Source organism: Excalfactoria chinensis, chromosome 7 (assembly GCF_039878825.1).
Source record: "Excalfactoria chinensis isolate bCotChi1 chromosome 7, bCotChi1.hap2, whole genome shotgun sequence".
Lineage (NCBI taxonomy): Eukaryota > Metazoa > Chordata > Aves > Galliformes > Phasianidae > Excalfactoria > Excalfactoria chinensis.
The window spans coordinates 4,468,423-4,488,783 of record NC_092831.1 but is presented as its reverse complement, the minus strand read 5'-3'; the positions used below and the strand labels follow the sequence as shown (position 1 = coordinate 4,488,783).

Genomic DNA, 20,361 nt, shown 5'->3' with positions numbered 1-20,361 from the left:
AGATCATCTAGTTCAGCATAAGAAATGTTAAGTAGAACACAAACATCCAAACTGAAGTTGAAGAAATTAACAAATATTAACGCTTTTTAACCCCACAAAAGTCTTATCCGAAGTAAAATAGTTTAAAGCCTGTTACATGCCAAGCTTTGCCAAAATTCAAAAACATAATAATAATGTCTAGAGCAATATAGAAATATATGAAGTCAAATTCATGACTTGGGCCAACTGACTTTATGATAGTCAGCTACACCGCACCACAGAAAAAGCACTGCATCAGCTAGTATTACTTACTCACACATCTGTTATCATCTATCAGTATTCTATCCCCTCTACATGAACAGTTCACTCGTCCATCAGGAGTCAGAAGACATAAATCGTGACAGCCTCCATTCATTTGCGCACAAGGAGATAATTCACCTGAAGAATAAACAATAAAAGTTGGATTCTGTTTTATTAAACTTGCTTCAGTGGCAAATTTATTAGAGACGTTGTATTTTAGATCTATGGCAATTGGTTCAAGTTTATAAGTCAAATGAAAATGTCAGCATGCCTCAGTGGGTTGCGTACAGAAGATAAACAAATGGAGTTCCTTTGAATACAATCACTAAACCTCCCCGCACAGCATTCAAAGCTGCAGATACTTGACAATAAATTATTTAGCTACTATCACATTGGAAAAATGAACATAGCAGACACAGTTCATTCAACACCATTTGTCCCATCTTTTGTTAGCAGCCCCTAGACAATAAAATATTTTAAGTTAGTTAAAATTATGTAAAATGCTTGAAATAGAGTATCTTCTTTTGAAACTTACAACTGTTAGTATCATTGGCAACAGCAATAATTCCCATTGGCTGATGTGGGATATCAGAACGAAGAACTTTTGTATCTCCTCCTGTGTATTTACTGGAACGCAGAATAGCTCTTCTCACTCCATCAGACCAGAAAATATAATCATCATATACAGCCAGGCTAAGAAAGGTACCCGGTCCAGATTTGACAATTACCTAGAACACATAAGTACAGAAAAGAAACATAAAAAAAAAAAAAAAAAAAAAAAAAAAAGATCTTTAAACTACAGGCTGTGATTCGCATCACTTTATAGTTTTAGACAAAATACTTATTCTTTTACACTTAAAGCACCTAAAAAAATTGCCACAACGACACATGAAACTTCATCTTTTGGTTTGCTGACAAGTCATCTTAAAGTTCATAGGATTCAGTATCAATCAAATTTGACTCTAAGTTATGCTGTCATTGATGTTGCTAAACATTGTACAGCCTGCAAGTTAACTTCCCAAGCAGTATCTACAGATTTGGTCAAAGATGCCTGCAGATACAGGAGAAGAACCGTGCAGCAGTCATCCTGTGCTTGCACTGTGACCCTACTGCAGTCCTGCTGGGGCTGCCCCATCTAGCTGGTATGGAGGTGCAGTTAGTACAAATGGATCTACCCACTGCCCCCTGATTCCATTTTTATTTGCTGATTGCTTCTCTGCAACAAAAATAATAGAAGCCAATACAAGCACCTTGCTGATTTATAAAGACTTATTTTTATTAATCTTTTAGGATCTGGATCAAGAAGTAGGATACACTGCCACAGTTTTCAGGAAATACACACACAAATACATCACACAGAGAAGAAATCCAATGCAGAATCGGTGATTGCTACTCAACTGTAAGAAAAATCATGTTTTCAAATGATAAAAACTCCAAAATAATCAACTAATAACAAACTTTATAGAAACTGGTAGCAGCAAATGACCCAAAGCAGTCCTCCCACTTAGGGGAACATAGGCAAAAAACCTGTTCACATATCTCATCCAGAAGCACATAATCAACACAAGTTTTATGCCCAGTTAATCTGCAATCACGCAGCTGCAATATATGCTGCCTGTTGTTCAACTAAGGGTGCATAAACTGTTCTGGAATGGAAGAGCTGTTATGTATACTATGTTTGAGGAAAAAAAGCACAGAGTTCTGTAGGAATCAGAACCTATATGACACAGAATACCATACACGGTAAAGCTTCCTAACATGCCCAGCTGATATATAGTTAATAGAACTGAAAGGTTCTATTACTACATGGAAAGCAAACTGTCTACTTAGGTTGAAACTAACAGAACATGACCAAGACGTATTATGATAGAAAAGTAAAAGAGTACAAGTATATTTGAAAACGGAGAGACAGCAATGGAAAATATAAGATATGTACAATGATACTAGCAAGCATCACTTAGAAGAATTTCGAGTGCTTTCAGTGAAGTTTTACACAAAAGGGAAAATTATAACCTTCCCATGTAAGCAGAACATCCCCATCTCTTCGAATCACTCATACTTTTATTCCTACTTTTCTCAAGTTCACATATTGTTTAGTACAATGATGCTTCATGGCCAATATCAGTGCATGCAGAGTCCTTGTATTAAGTGTTTATATCTTCAAAATGTCACAGATTAGAATGCAATGAGTTAATAGAGCACTACTTCTAGCCATTCTTATTTTTTCAGTTTTAAATCTAACATACAACCAATACTAGATGAAGCTTGCTATCTTTTTGTAACATTTAGTTCGACTTTAAAGATGGTAACAGATGTAGACTAACAGATTTATAGTACACATGTTTGGGATTTTTGTTTAACTTACATATCTTTGTGATCCATCATATTCGCATCTCTCAATTTTTCCCAAGCTGCCATCTGAAAAGTAAAGTTTCTCTGCCCTATGATCAATGGTAAGTCCATTTGGCGTCAGAATATCTGTGCTAATGATGACCTGAGCATTTTTGCCTGAGAGGGTAGATCTCATGATGCTTGGGAGCTGCTCGTTCCAGTTAGTCCAAAACATTAAGCTGTATTAAAATCAAAATAACAAAGAAAACAATAAGATACCTTTTATAATTTTATTCTCTTCATGAAAACAGCAAAAAACAAAACAACAACAACAAAAAACACAACGTGACTTCACAATTATGAATAACATCTCTAGGTAACCATGATAATCAGTGGTGAATAAGAAAATACGATATCCAGTATTTGAATTATAGTGTTTTCATAGATTTGTCATTGTCTAAGAGTACCGATTTTTCTCTTCAAGTGTCTGCATAATTCTGACCATCTTTCTCTGTTTTTATATACCAATAGAGATAAGCATAACCTGTGAAACAACATGAACTTCCTTCTGCTAATGTGCGTTCCACTGATTTCTAATAGAAGAATTTGCCCATTTGCATTAGCTGACTTTTCTTGAAATATAGTGTACCATGAAAATGTGATCAATATTTGATCTTAAACATAAAAAATACATACAATTCTACAGCTTAATTCTGCAATTGCCATTAAAAAACCAACAACTTATACTAAAGTTTGTACCCTAAAACAAGAAACTCATTTAACCTTCACAGGGTTCGGTGGCATAAGCTGACCACGAAACAAAGAAGTAAAGTGTTCCTACAATTATTGATACTAGCTAAAAACCAAAATCTGATAAGAAAGATATAATACATACTTTTGACATTCATCTAGAGCCAGGACATGTGGATGATCATCTTCAGACATTGTGATTACTGCTTCCCGGTTGAAAGCTCCTCGACGTCTTTGGTCAACAGTGTGTCTTGTGATTGAGGATGTGGTTGAACTGGTCCAATATAGAGTGTCCCAAGCTCTGTGATAAGCAAGCCCCTCCACTGACCCAACATCTGGAAGACATGGTTATAAACAAAGAGGAAATAAAACTTCTAAAAAGGTTTTGGCTTTTTTTCCTTGGATTTGATCCTGCAAAAATCACAGTTAAAGTATTTCAGCCTGTTACTCCGTCAGTTCTATACAATAATAACCTGAAATAATAACACAGTAGCAATAATATCGTGGCAGAAAATTAGCCACAACTTTTGACTTAATGCAAGCAACACCTTGGGCCCATTTTTACTAATTGTACTACTGAACTTTATGTTTGGATGCATTTTTTTAAACATAGATACACATTACATTAAAAGGAATCAAAGTATCCTTCTATAACAGTCCCTGAATAACATACTGAAGAAAGAACCTCTGAACGTTGCAGCATCAATACGTTGTTCTAATACGCCACAATGTAACATTTTTTCCTCTGTAAAAAATGTGATTTAGAAACAAAAGCCAACATTACTAAGTAGCTAAAACATATATTTAACATCCAAAAAAGATAAACTGCATCTGATTCCAGTGTATAAAAGTGACAGACCATGAGAAATGGTAATTAATTCTGACCATTATTTTTGAATTATTACAGAACTGCACACAGATTACTTCACTTATTATTTTTTTAGAAACAAGTAATTTTAGAGCAGAAGGTTTATACAGCTATTAATGAATTACAGAAGACAAAATCTAAAAATATAATGAGGATTACATTATGATGATTATTACAATTTCCTCTTGACTTGCTGGAAGATGTAATGTTTTACCATGCTTTTCATACCCACAGAACAGGAAGCCCACAAATAACTCCCATTAAGCTGAAAGTGCCAACATTAAATTAAAGCCAGAAAGTAAGCAATTAATCAGTTGTTTGGTTGCTCTTTTTTTCTTTCCTATTTCTCTTTCTACAGCATTTGGAGAATTTCTGATTACATTTTCATGATCTGTCTGCAGAAAAGTCACTCATTAAAGGGAGGTGAATATACATAGAAAGACTATTTTCTACTAAAGAAGGTGAATGAATCAAAAAAGATACATTCAGCTCACTTTAGAGTAACTCAATAAAGAGAGTAAGTTTAAGAATGGGATTGAAAGCAACCTTAAAATTACAATAAATTCTGACCACTGCAAAAGTTACCCTCTAGATAAGAATTCTGGCTTTAGAAAAGATTCGTGGGTTACAAGCGTTCTTAATTAAAGTACAGTATTTAACAGTCTTATCAATTTACTTTCAAGATTTAAAAGTATACTATTAATACAATTCTAATTCAATCAATTTCCATATATGCTGAATGCTACCAATTTATCATTACTTAAAATTTTCTACGCTAAAAAGATGGCGATTCTGACCAATTTTGTGTCTTACTCATTGTGAACAAACCATCCGAGCATTCACTGCATCACTTTTACATTTCATATTGTGAATGTTGAATATTTCCTCATCTTAATTATAGAAAATTTCAGGAAACTGGAGGCAAACCTTTAACTCGTGGATATAGACCCAGCCGCTAAAAAGCAAGGATTTAAGCAGGATTTGATGCAAACCACAGCTTTCATGTGAAAGACAAGTATCAGTGGAAAGAACAATCACACATTTTTCCCTTATGTAACGTTTTGAATTTATATCAACTTCAGATTTGTTACTTGTCTGAATCTGTCACGATTTTTGAAAGCAAATTGTTTGTATACCATACAGTAAAACCATTCCACACTAGACTAAGGATAATGATGTTGCTCCTGCCAGAAGTAGAATGATTACTGTGTATTTGAAAAGTAAGTTGTGCTTAAGTTCGTATTCTATAGAAACCAGATTCCCATACAATCATTCACATTATAAAACTGGACCAATGCCTCATACTGCAACTCCAAACTAACGTCTGCAATACATCAATACACATTCTTCTTTATGTGCCAACATTTTTTTCCAGTTCTATTATGTTTCTCAATTACAGGACTGAAAAATCCAAACACAGAAGAGAACCATTTCTTAGTTTTAAAAAGCATGATTCTGTAGATAAGCTGATTTTAAATTCAATGACAAAGTCCAAAGAGTAAGCACAAAAGTGAACCAGAACTTAGATAATTTCATACAATGGAAGGCACTTTGTTCTTATCAGCATTAGTATGATCTGGATAAATTATCAACAGTAATTCTTACAGGCCAATCTTCACTGCATTTAATAATAAATACAAATGTATTTATATATAGGTATACATACATTATTTCTTGACTAAGATAGACATTTTATTTAAGATGTTAGTTGCAAAACTCAATATTCATATAAGCCACATATCAATAAAGGACAGAAACAGCCCTAAAAATGCTCCTCTTGCCATCTGCACATGGCTTTCATCCAAACTAAAACCTACTACTAACTCCATATTGCCAAGGAAAGGACAGTGGAGAAGACTCCCAAGTAACTGCACTGTAGTGTCACAACATCATCATTTTGCACCAAGATTATTTTTTATTTGTTTCTTACTCAGTAAGGGATATTATTGAGCACAAAGGATTTTTTTCTCTCTTGTTGCAGTACATTTACCATGAGATATTCAGTTACTTTAAAATATATGCAAAAATATACTGTCATTTTATGCTACAATTGGAGGATTCAATTCCAAATCCACTGACAGGATGAAAATTAGTGATTTGTTTGCTCTCAGCCTCACATTTTCACAGCATCATGCAATATTCTGAATTAGTAAAGCATAAAGAAACTGGAAATGAAAAGAAACACATTTGTTTCACTGACATATTGAATTAAAACAGTGATGGCATTAGATGCCTACAGCACTGATTAAATTTATTCTAGGCATGAAGCAACAGTTTATGATTTTCACATGAATAACATACTTAAATGAAAGAAACATTAATACAATATGATATTAATACACAAATACTCACATTATTCGCCTGCCACTGACATTCTGAATTAAATCAGTAATGGGGTGTATAACTGATTAAATATCTACACAAGAGAATGCAACAGCTTATGATTTACAAAGGCAATGGTAGAGCGATCACATCATTATGTTGCCAAATGCTATCTATCACTTTTACTGAACTTAACGAAGATGGATTGCATACCGCAGATGAGATGTGGCCTATAAATATTGTCACGCTGATCTTCATCTGACTTTCTCAGAGAACAGACAAGCAACAAATCAATAACTGAAGAACTCAGATTAGATCTTCCTCATTACTACAAGTACAAAATAAATACTTAAGGGTGTAAAATTTAAATTACCTAATAGTTGTTGCCATTCACTTTTGGTAATGTATATACAATTTCACAGTCTCCTGGATTTTGATCCGTCTTCTTCACTTAGAACTCTCTAGAAATTTCATAATCAAAACTTTCCCAATTTTTAATGTATAAATTCAACTACCCCCTCCATTTAATTTATATTCTTACAACCTTGCTAAAGAAAAGAGGTTAATAAAAAAAACAAACTGTAATTGTTCAACAAACTAATGTTTTTTATTGGTGAAAGGCCAAAACAATAGTGAAGTCAGACACAAATAAGACTTCCATATCAGAACACTGGAGAAGGCATTAATGTTCAGAGCTTAACATTGAGCATCGTTTTTACTTCACCTCTGAACTGGCTTTTGCAACTCCCCCATGAGTACACAGTCTAATTATCTATGGAGATTGACAAAAAGCAGTACAAACAACCTGCCTAAAATTACGGCAATAGGTAATAAACAATCACTAATTGAACTGAGGAGAAGGCCATACAAACATTAAAAAGCAAACAAACAAAAACAATCTAGAGAAACTGAGTAAATACTCAATTAGAATTTTTAATCATTTCCCTTCTCTTTCACTCTTTACATTGCCAAAAGGCAAGAAATCATCATAATAAGCCAAGACAAACAGCCTTTGACTTGAAAATTGGAGACTGATTTAATTTCTCAAATTCTTCTGTCATCAATTAATTGTAGAACGAGGCCATAACATTACCTTGTAAAAAAAACAAAACACCTTATTCAAAATATGATGTATACAACACTACAGTAACGAATTAAATTCACCATCCAACTCAGCCTAAGAATACTGTTTTATTTTATGGCACATGCAAAGTTCGCTAAAATACACCATAAGCCAGTAAACATTGTATCATCTTTCTATATATCTAACATATAAAATTGTGCTATAACCTTACATTACATAAGAGCAAATTAAAATTTACTAGATGTAATAAAATAGGCTTTGGGTTCTTCCAGACAACAACTACCTTAATATCTGTAAATCTCCCATGGATATAAACTTACTGTTCTTTTAAACTTACTTAGACCTGGTTGGAAAGCATGAATATTTGTTTTAAACTTAAGAGAAACAAAATTACTTTAGAATTCAGAAAAATAACACAAAACCAAGCTATTATTTTAATAAAGAAAACTGCAATCATACAAAAACGTTGGTGAGTTTGTAATGACAATTAGAACCATAGTTTATGTTTAATTAACACTCAAAACACAAGTATTAGTTAAATGTTCAGGAAAAAGACACTATTGGGTAAACTTAGAATTTATAACATTAACTTAGTCTTTAACAGTGAAGATGTACAAAATACTGTACATAATTACTCTATATGTGATGAAGTATAGTGTGAATGACGGGGCAGATGCCTACATAGTGAGATGTTTATAGTCCACCAGCAAACATATGTAGGTCTGCAGAAAACTCCTGATGAGACTATTCAAGCTAGAAATCACTCCAACCAAGCATGAAAGGGAGTACAACATGCAGTTGATGACTTTAATCATACTTACATGATTAAATCATCCAACTGAAAAGTACATGACAGATTTTTATCGTAGATATCAACCAAATAAACAATGGGTAAGTATAGTGTAGATTGATATTTCTGTATAAGGAAGGGTATCAGATACTGATTCTATCAGTAGGACAGATGGTAAACCTTAGTATGTAGCTGGGGAAGGTATGTGAAGCTGGGTGTTTAAAAGTTGATCACCCACCAACACTCAGTGAAAACTAGCATGCTCACTAACAGGGGGCTCACTAATCTATGGAGCGCAGATAATGCAAACAGGATGGAGAAAAACAGAAGAACAGACTGAAAGGATCAGTCAGCAAATTGTACAGTGTTCATGGAACATCATTTTAAGTTTCCTCCCAGAGACTAAGACATACAATATTTACTATTACAAACATTTTCAGTTACACAGGAAGAGCTCTGTAAAACGCTCAGATCAAGAAACAGGTGATTCATAACAGCATTTAAAGTGCCAGATTATTTACTTTTGTCAGCTAACAGCAGGGGAAGGTTTTCTACATTTCACTATGGAATTTAACATATGAATGAAATAGATGAGCTCAGAAATTCACAAAATAAATAAATAAATAAATAAATAAAACCACTCTAAGATTCTGGTCATTTTTACCTGAACGTATATGGAACATGTAGTCAATTGTTTTTAAATTCAAGAAATATTGATTGTAGGAACAGTATGTTTGTTTCAGAACTTTGTTTATAAATGTTGGGTTTCTCTTTGGCTCTCAGTTAACAGCACATACAAACATATCTGCATAATAGAGAAACACAAATCAAACCGTGATACAGAGCGTGGTCACAATTTTATATGATAATCAGTATTTAAATAACAAAGCACCTAACTTGATTTTAAGTTCAAAAATGATTTATTAAAGAAATTCTGACATTCTTGTTGTAAGACATAATATGGCTTTGCACTGAAGCAGCCACAGCTGGCGATGCAGAAATTTGCATGTCTAAAATTTACATCAGTAAAAATTTAAGGGCAACATGGAAAGTTAAAAGTAGTCACAAACTGTTTCAACTCTTCATGAATCATCTCAGATTTAATGGGCAAACAGCACCTTTCCTGAATACTGAGCTTGGGAATGCTAGTGACATTCTGAACTGAAAGATCAGCATATGTCAGTTTCCATTACGAATACATTTTAGAGTTTCATAAAATGAAATTTACGAAATATATACTTCTATAATAACTTATGTATAAAGTCAGAAAACTTTATCCCTCTATAGCAAATTATTTACTGTGCACATTGTGCATTTTATCCACTATTCATAGTACGCAGCCAAATACAGAAACAAAATGTGATAAACCAGACATTTTGGTTTCTGCAAACAAGGCAGCAGTTATAATAATAGCTTTAGATTTTACTACTTAAATGTCTCAGGCTTTACAATAGCCTCTCACTTTTCCTCCATTAAAAACTGAAAGTCATTGCAACTATATCATACACAGTTAGAATGAATGCAATTCATTTACAAAATGAAAAGCAACAATACTAAAGTATTTATTTTTAACAGATTAAAAATTTCTTTCTCAGCAAAGAAAGTTCAACAACTAAAAGGACCTCATACAATGTGCCAAATTTAAAGCTTTGTAAGAGAAATGGGAATATAAATGCCTTTTTGACAGTTAAATTGGACCCATTTAGTTAGAAAGAATAGTAGCGAACACTGGAGCACCTTTAAAAGATTCCGACTGCAAAAAGCCTTACAATACATCACAGGACCTGACACTTTATGTTAGTAGTGAATAAATTTTTTACCTTCTATAGATGCTAGTGCCTGAAGTTCAAAACAGAAGCAGCATTTTTTTCCACATAACACTTTCCTTTATACTGAGAGGGATGTTACGCCAGCAAAAAGTCTTGGTGTCATTGTTTACACAGTTGGAAAGGAAACAGCTTGTACTAAAAGTATATCATCTGAATACTGTTTCCTCTGACTTGCTTTATTTTGCTTTTCCTCCACTTTTCTTTCCCTAGTCTTCAGTTACCAATTTTCTTCACTTATTTTCTTTCTACTGTTGTAACAGTACATTAAATCTACTTCAATGCTTAACTCTTCTACAGCCACATAGACAAATTTTGGAATTATCACAAACCCCTACATAAGAAAAGAAAGGGGACTGCATTCAGCAGTGGGAAATTTAAAGGCAAGGATATAATTGATATTAAAGGGTCCAACTAATTATTAACTCTATCAAAACCACAAAGAATCTACTGTCTTATGAATAATATACCAGGTTTGACTTCCTCTGGGTCAAACTGAAACCTTCCAGGTAGAAAAAAAACTCTCTTCAAATCATCAACTCATTAAAAAGAAAATCAACCTGCACTTTCTAAGTTGAAAAAATAATCAATAGCCTATGAAAGGTGTGGTATGTGGTAAGCACATAATATAAAAATCCTTTATATCAAATACTTTTGTTTCCATTGAGACTTTTTCATTTTCAAACTATGCTAAAATTACTTTTAGATAGATACCTATTTAGATCTATAAAAACGGAATGTACTTCATATGCTCTCTGATAAAAATATATGAAATATCTTCTTGTTTGAATAACATTGAAAAACTCAGAAGTTTGAAATGATAGTATTGTTCTGCCTACAAGTGTTTAACAAGAAAGAAAATTAACGTAGAATTCTCTCTGAGCTTATTCTAAGAATATTGTTTCAAAGGAGATTGATAACCTGAAGCAATTTCAGCAAGTCAAATTTCCATATACCTCCTTACGTAACCCCCTGCCTTTAACTTTTCGTGACTTCTACTCCTTCTCTTCTGCTCTTTCTGTATAATGCTCCATTACCTCATTTTAATCTAAAAAGTATGCAAAAGGATGATTTTTTCAAACGCAATTCCTTTGACCATGCTTTGTTTCATACAGAACTACCATTAATACCTGGAATTACAAGAATAAATACCATATGCTTTAGCAGGCTCCTGAAGATTTGACAGCACAGCAGGACAAAAAAACAGACAGAAATACAGCTAGCTTAAGTCACAAGTGAAAAGCGGAAGCATTATAACTTAATTATAACCTAACTGTAAGAGTCATATTCACAATTAAGAAGTGGAAGATTAAGAAGAAAATGGGAGGGACCACAAAGTACATGCATACACTCATTTCCCCACAGTCTGATAACTCTAAAGTGCCCGCTTCAATTTTGCATTCTTTTTTGAAAGGAAAGACCAAAATCAGAACAGATTATTCAGACGGTAGCCATGCCACAACGTACAACAAACTGTAGAGGCAACTTCAAAAAGTGGCCATGGACTAGATTAAAGTCTGCATGATGCTACAATAAAACAAAAACAAAACAAAAACACAAGAAATACTCAGTGCTTTGACAATTCATCAGCCAAAAGAATTTGTCAGAAATCAGAGCCAGGAACAAGGTGAATTTTTACAAACTGGCTGTCAAGAAAGATCAACTCCATCCAGTTACTTCTAGAAAAGTCCCTACTAATTTATTGACTGTAGAAAATAAAATTCAAAAGACTTACTCTAAAAAACTAACCTGTACAGAAATAAAGATGTTAAGGTATGACATACTGCGCACATGCTACACTGTTGTTTGCTTTTATTATTACTATTTTTTCCCTGTCACTACTCCTTCCTGCTGAAGACTAAACTCTACCAGGTGCTTGGTTCTTGGTGAATCTCAAAGCTGTTTTTAGTGAACTGGAACAAGTTGTTTATACGCCATGAATCTACTTTCCCTGGGCCGAAAATGTGTTAGCTAATGGGTTGTTTATGAGTTGCAAATCTGTTCAGTGAGGTGAAAATTTGTCAGATAATGGGTTGTTTATGAATTCTAAATCAATATTCAGTGAGTCGGAACTATGTTAGATAATAGCTTGCGTATGGGTTGTAAATCTGTTTTCAGTGAACTGGAAACATGTTAGATAATGGGTTGTTTCTGGGTAGTAAATCTATTCTCAGTGAGCTAAAAACATATTAGATAATGGGTTGCTTGTGAGTTGTAAATCTGTTTTTAGTGAACTGGAAACCTGTTTAATAAAGGGCTCTTTATATATCTTAACTTCGTTCTTAGTGTGCAGAAAAATTCAATAATGTCTTGGATTTGAATGGCATATCTGATTTCAGTGAGATAGAAACACATCAGCTAATGGATTCTTTGTATGTATAAGAACTACAGTCATTGAACTAAAAATCTGGGACAATAATATCTTGTAAATAATGCATTCTATTTTCCCTATCTGACTTAAATACTGAGTCAGATTTTGTCTGATTTGTAGATCTCAGTTTAATGAAGTGGAAAGGAGTTGCACATGTGTAAGAATCACACCAGGTAATTCTCATGTGGTTTTGCATCCCTTTCCAATAAAGGGAAACTTGCCAAAAATGGATACTAATCATTTATAAGAGGAAAAAAGAGCAAAACAAAAGTCAAAGATGTCATTTTAAAACAAAACATTACTGAAACGTGCCGGCTGCATTCCATTCAATAATTTCTGTCTAATCATACATAGCCAACATGGAAATCAGAAATTTTTCTGTCCTATAGCAAATGGAATGCCTGATGTGAAGAAAGCATTACTCTTTTCCCTCTTTAGGTATCTGTATTGGTCAAATATAACTATGGTATCAAGGAGCTTGAGAAATTGTTCCCTGTTCACAGGGATCAAAAATCTCTGATTGTGGAAAGAAAGGAGAAGTGATCAAAGAACATCAGTTTAAAATGAATGGCTCAATACAAAGAGATTTTGAAACATACAAAGGTGAACAGTAAAGTAACATATACCGGGATGTGATAATCCTTCTATTTACAGAAAACAAACAAACAACCTGAAACACTCCTAGAAAACAACTTTTTTTTCAGAGCCATACCCTAAGCATATACAATACATTTTTGGAAGAACAAAAAAACTTCATCTGACATTTAATTATTCAGAGCGCTGACTCTGAAAATGAAAAATGAAATGAGGCATATTAAGATTACAAGCAGAAACACTTCCTAACTATTTCCTAAAAGTATAATTTTCAGCTGTGCTCTGTGGAATGTTTTTAGCTCTTGCACAACAGCCAATCATAAAGTAATGAGGAATAGTTTATTATCCTTTTCCAAATCCAGTTTGTATCTGCACTGCTGCTTCATCACTTTTTCCTGTCTGTTTTAATTTTAAAATTCTCCAAAGGTTTTCTGTGTAATAATTTTCATCATATCTTGTAACACCTAAGTTAAGATAGTGTTGTATCATCCCCACACAGGTGAGTGGTTGTCTCACGTTCAGCTAATCTCAGCTCTGAATCCCTAGGTCTTCATTCTTTCCTAAGAGTAATGAATACATATTGACAATATTGTTTAGTTTTTCTCCTTTGGATCTCAATACGGATATCATTAACTCCCCTAAAATATGCGCATAAACATACTTAAAATTAAATATATATATATATACACACATATATAAATATAAAGATGATGTATTCATATTTCAAAGATGCTTTTCCACTCATTAATATCAGCAGTTTCCATTACCAGGAACACCTTCCCAGAACTACAGGACTGAGGCATGTAACAATAGCAATTATCCAGTGCAAGTTGTAGAATGGTATTTCATCATTTTCCAGCTGTTTGCTTCTTTCTTCTCTACAAGTATTTCTGTTAACACGCAGTAGCAAAGGGCAACACATTCTACACCAAATATACTTCCTCATCTTCCAGTTACTTGCTGGTCCTGTTAATATTTCCCTCAAATACCTAAATGCAGCAGTGCAACTTTTATGACATCAAAAACTCAGCTGATAATTATCTACCAGGGAAGAAATGAAGTAACACTTCAAACATTATGGAAAAGGGCTACCAAAACAACTGAAGAAGAAATAATCATATGTATACAGATGAATGTTATAGTCTATTTAAAAAAAAAAAAAATTACATCTGAATAGAAATGCAAGATGGCAGAAGATTCTACAATTTATATTTTTCTTGGACTAATTTTTAGATTTTTATTCTTAGTCTTTATTTCTCATACAGCCTTGAATGTCACAATTTCAAGTTCTACCAAGGCAAACTTAAGTTCACATTGCACTGAAATTACGCTAGACTTAGTAATGATACTGATGTTGACTCCTTGAGGAGCTACAAGCTTCAAGTATTCGGAAGCTAATAAAAAAGTCAAGTTTCAGAGAACTCTCGCTATTACTGTGGTGAATGAAGGCATGGTAAACATCTGAAGTTACTCAGTAAGTCTCTCTGTAAAAAGAACCATTTCATAGCTTGGAATTTGGCTCTTCCTATCACTAGACAGAAGTCACTTTTCTTGAGCTGACTACAAGAACGGTATCAGCTGGACACACTGAGGTACAAACTGTAACAGTTGTGGTATATGCTTATATAAAACCCTATTAAGTCAACATTTTAATGAATTCACAATGATAAAGTCAACCTTATTTCTAAACAACTTTTCATTTAATGAGTGTTATTAAAATATTTTGGCAAATAAATTTTTTTTTACTTACTTTCTATTAGCACTTTTCTGCCAGCCCAGTTGTCTTTAATAACTTGTATATTTCCAAAGTGTGCATCACTGAAAAATATCCGATTAGTACCTCTTCCTTTCAGACTGTAGTCAAAAGCAAGAGCGATCACGTTTTTGAAGTACTCTGGATTTTCATATGGCCTTACTGGTGAATTCAAGTTGTTTTCATCTGAAAGATGTATACTTTTTAATATTGACCTTCCTGAATATAAGAGGTAACCTTCATGTCTTAGGCAGGTAATTCCATCTTCCGCAAGATAGCCATGTGCGCACGCACAAGTTCTTTGTGCATTTCCTCGATAAAGGCAGAGTTGATGACACCCACCATTATTCTTGGCACAAATATTAGTACCTGTATGAAAAAAGAAGAAAAAACACCATCCGTTTTATACTATTACCTGTAGCTGATGTAAATCAAAATGTCATTTATTAAAATTCCAAGAATTCTTCTCTTAAACATATTCTACAATAAAATTGAACACAAGGCCAAAGCAGTCAAGAATATAACTTCAATTAACTACGCCAAATTTTAAAGTAAACAATCTATGAAAAAAATGTAATTAATATTCTTTCAATTCACAAGATTACATACTTGATAAAAAGAAAATAGATTTTTTCCCCCGTGTTCAGACAAAAACTTGGATAGAGACTATTATGAGTTGTTCCAAGTGTTTTGAAACCAAGAGACAAATTTGGATACCATCACAATACCGTAGTGTTAATTTCTGTCAAATGAAAACAAACACAAAAGTGTTCCCTTTTATTCTGTCCTTGATAAAAATGTTTCCTGACATTTTTGTTTTAATTTACTCTAAAACTGAACTTTAATACCTTGCTCTCTGACAAGTATACTATTAAATAATCATCGTCACATTAGTAACTTCAGTGACATAAACTACACTTGTTACAAGCGATATTTAAAATTACAGTAATTGTCAATAATTAGGATCTATTTACCTTCATATTTTTTGGACTATGTATGAAATACAATTACAGTTAGTTCAGATAAATTAGCTTTTGTTTCTGACAGCACTTTCCATATAACAACTCAGCTCTCAGTATAGTCATTTTCCCGTTTCTGAAAGTTTTCTAGATAGTGAAGGAGAAAAAAAACCACACACTTTAAATAACTTCTGGTAGAAAGCCATTATCATTGTCAGGGAACATCTAGTGTCTGAAAGTATCGTAGACTGAATTTTCTAACTGCTACATTTCAAGCTAAAGATACACTTAAGTAAAAACAATGGGGAAAAGAGAGTTAACATTAGCAGTGTTGAATTTTGACAAAATTATGAGAAATGCTGCACTGTAGTCATGCAAAAAATACGTGGAGAATTATCTGCACGTATGTTTGCTCATGGTTTCTTTTAGAAAAAGCTTTTGAGACTTTACTCGGCTAGAAAAGTTAATATCTGTTTGGAAGGATGAGAGTTTGAGAAAGGCAAATACATGGAAGAGATCCTATAGTTTCTAGAGTCTCTCTTTGCAAACTTCAGCAATCCACAGTTCACCAGCTGTAAGTATCTGTACAAGAAGCCAGCTACAAAAACAGACTAATTAGGGCTTATCCTTGTATAACAGAACTAAAGGAGAGGAGACCCCTCATGAATAGCACTGCAGCAGGGCTGGCTCATCAGAAAGGGTAAAACAGGCATTTGGAAAAAAAAGCATGGATCACTTGTCAATCAGCACAGGTTGTTTGTGTGGGTTTTTTTTTCTTGGTTTTGTTTGCTTATTTTTGTATTCATTTGTTTTAGTAAAAGGTCAGGAAACTAGCTAATTCTTTTTCCTTGCTTTTTTTTAAGGAGCATTACCTACTTCTAGTTCAGCAAACTTAAAAGTATACATGGATAATATATAAGAGTGATACAGAAAAAAACATTCCAAAAGTATTTTTCACCTGTTTTTTTCCCTTTTGTCCTCCTGGCTCACTGACAGCCCCTCCCAAAGACATTAACCATTTGTACCCTAGTAAAATTTGAAAAATGTATTAAAAACTCATTCAGTTATGGTTTTCGAGCTAACATCAAAAATGTTTTTAGCCTCAGTAACCATTTGTCCCATTCCTAATGCAACCAAATCAGTCAAGCTATCAATAAAAATCATTACATATAGAGAAGCATTTTTATCCAATTGCTCCATTTCCTTAATTCTATACAGAAGGCCCTTCCAAGCAAGCAGACATTAACTATTTCTAGCCTTGTTAGAAGCAGTAACATCCTTTTTTTTTTTTTCTGTGGACATTTATTCTCTACAAAGTATGTCTATGAAACTGTGAGAACACTTGCAGGACTCCTTAGCAAAATTAATACAAATATGTTCATTGTTCGCAAAACTAGTCAAATTCATGTGAGAAAAAAATGGAAAGACTTTTCACTGATTTTTAAATAGGTCTTCTTTCAAAATGAAGATTTATTTTACATTTAATGCAGTTATTTTAGGTAAGATGTATATAAAAACTACATCATCAGATATGTGATGCCGTGACTAAAACAAGTTTTGAGCGCTACCAACACTAGAAATATATTCCTATCAAAAGGATCTTCTTTATAAGCATTTTTTCATGTAGCATTTTCTGTACTTTTTGAATATGTATTTAAAATTTCATCTGGTAGCAACTCTAAGGAAAGGAAACAATCATCATTTTTTATAGACTTCAGCTCACAGAAACACAAGCATGTTGCCTATAAAGGTGATAAACTTTTGTCTCTACTTTCTAACAGATATATTTATTTTTCAAAGCCCCTTCAGAATTAAAATTTTAGGGAAAAAACAGTCAAAAAAGATTACTCTTAGTGGGGGGATAAAACTCATCGATTTCTACCATGGCTCTCAGTCAGTATGTGATTACTGTGTATCCAACCGCAAAAGGAATTAAATGTAAATGATAACTAACTACTTACAACTATTCCCACACAAAAAAGCTGGACTCAAGACCAAGGAATCTTAGGAAATAAATATTTGAGACACAAAGACTGAGATTTTCTAGCTGTGAGAAGAAGTACTGCTTTCCAATAGAAATCTGAGACATCCTGATACTGCTGTTCTCAAGCACAATTCAAGGCCCACCTCATTCCTAAGTCTAGGGTGCTTTGAGGAGAAAAAAAGAAAACAAAAAGGAATGATAGAAAAGTATTCTGATTTTAGACTTTCTCCTTAAAACGCTCGGAAGGTTTTGGAAGAAACTAACTTTACTACATATTTTCATAATAAATAAATCTTGCTAAAAAAATACTCTAAGGAAAAAAAGTAGATATAATAAAATGTATTGCCATAAATCAGTGATATTTAACTTTTTATATGTTTTAATATACATGAAAAGTACCACCAGGTGATATTGAAACAATAGCATCCTTAAGAACAGCCAACCTTTCTCTCGTGCTCTATTAAAGACTTTCACTTCCTTCAGGTTTATTCCAAGGCCAGTCCTCATGGTCACAGCATCCGTGGCCTCATTCTTGTGGCCTCTTCTAATAGAGCCATTTGCATGTGCTCTGCCAAAAAAGTTGAAGATGTCTGATCAACAATCCTCAACTACTTCACACCAAACAAATGACTGAAGGGCAGTGGAGAGTTCATCTAACAGAAGGTGAAAAACCTGCTCTCATCTATGATACTGGATACGCTTTAGGTTTCAGATCAGAAATGCCCTCTCTTTCAAACCGCATACCTTTCTGTGATCCATTCTGTGACCTTGCTAAGGAATGGCTAATCGTACAGAGGTGAAGCACCTAGCACTGAAATAACATTTTGAGACTCAAATGCTTATGAAAAATAAATTACCTGTCAGACCAGTAGATGTAAGCTCCAAACACCGCCACTGAAAACATATCCACATTGCTCCCTGACAGCACAATCTCACGATTCCCTCCACTCTCAAGGTCAATTCTTTCTATCTTGTCGGTACGAGCATCACACCAATATAATTTATTTTCCTGAAGATTAATTTTAAAGGAAACATCAAAAATCTTGTCCAAGCATTTCATTAACAGTTACTAAGATAGCACTTAAGTGGAGGTCATATTGACTTTAATGAAACATAATAAATACTGTACGTTTTAAATTATAATGGAAAACAGAAAAACTAACCTCATAGTCAATGGAAATCCCATTAGGCCACACAATCCCCAGGCTCACAAGAACAACCTTCTCAGATCCATCTAAATATGCCCTTCCTATGCAAGGAATCTGTCCCCACTCTGTCCAAAATAAATACCTAAAACATTACAGAAATCATCTATTAAAATTTAGCATAAAAACAAAGAGGTGAGAATGTGCAATACTGGCCTTCCATTGCAAAGAAAACAAATTAATCGTTACAGTCAAATAGGTACTTCAAAACATAATCATGCTAAAACCAAATTAGAAATTACTGAAATGTAATGCCTACAAGCAAACGCTGTGAGAAAAGGAGGACATGTATGTCAAAATCAGAAATGTATTAAATAGGAAAGCAGTCAGGGAACTGGTAGGGGAAAGTTGTTTTACTAATCTCCCTTATGCTCAAAGGAAAAACTTTCATCTCACTTATCTGTGTATGCACTGCCATATACTTACTGGCACAGACACATCACTGTTTTAAGGTGAGACACTAGGACAAAAATCTGCCTTGACCTCCTACTTCTCAATCTGCTGCCTTAGATATAGCAGAATGAGGCTAATGAATCTACAGACAGTGTTTCCTTTACTGAGATTGCTAACATCACTTTTATACATAACTGAACTTGTATTCACAGACAGATCTGATCAGAGGTGAATATCCTTAACACAGAATATCAACTAATTATTGACTACAGAAAGGTGAGCATCTGGTATTCAGTTATGCACACAAAACTCTCAGCCTAGTTAAACAAACCAACCAACATTAAATAGATGTAACATGCAGATTCTAAAAAAATAATCTAGAAATCTCCAAAGAAAATCCTGGCAAGGCAAGATATATGTCTTAAGACAATACTGGAGCACTGATGGTTATAAATATATTGATATATTAACATCAGTAAATCATTAACTAGCATAGAAAATAAGACTGATCTTCTCAAATGTTCTCAGAAGGTCTAAAATACTTGGACTTTTGCAGCACCATGCTACCTAACTGATCGGTATTTATATTGCAACGCTAGAAGACAATTTTACTAGGAACTATCCCACATATAAGTAGCTGATGATAAAATTTTGATGTGGCCCTAGAATTAACTTGAAAAGACAAAACAACTTCTGTCAAGAAAACAAAATTGGAGTTTGAACTTCAATAATGCAAATGCAGTTTCCCCATGTCTTCAAAGGAGAAAGATACAAAGCCTAAGAAATATTTCAGAATGACCTTCACTCTGTATTTCAAGCAGTTTTGAGTTTTATCAGAAAAGTTATTTAATC

The 20,361-nt window shown here is 33.6% G+C and overlaps 1 protein-coding gene across 1 annotated transcript in view; it reads right to left on the bottom strand.

The window, feature by feature from the left end:
- LRP1B (LDL receptor related protein 1B) overlaps positions 1-20,361 on the bottom strand; it is a 563,267-nt gene that overhangs the window by 99,989 nt on the left and 442,917 nt on the right. Inside the window, exons 38-45 of the mRNA XM_072342527.1 lie at positions 19,075-19,201; positions 18,769-18,920; positions 18,355-18,479; positions 14,966-15,337; positions 3,506-3,695; positions 2,645-2,849; positions 815-1,007; positions 292-417 (exon numbers count right to left, since the gene is read on the bottom strand). Coding sequence (XP_072198628.1) covers positions 292-417; positions 815-1,007; positions 2,645-2,849; positions 3,506-3,695; positions 14,966-15,337; positions 18,355-18,479; positions 18,769-18,920; positions 19,075-19,201 — 1,490 coding nt within the window. The remainder of the gene's footprint in view (positions 1-291; positions 418-814; positions 1,008-2,644; positions 2,850-3,505; positions 3,696-14,965; positions 15,338-18,354; positions 18,480-18,768; positions 18,921-19,074; positions 19,202-20,361) is intronic.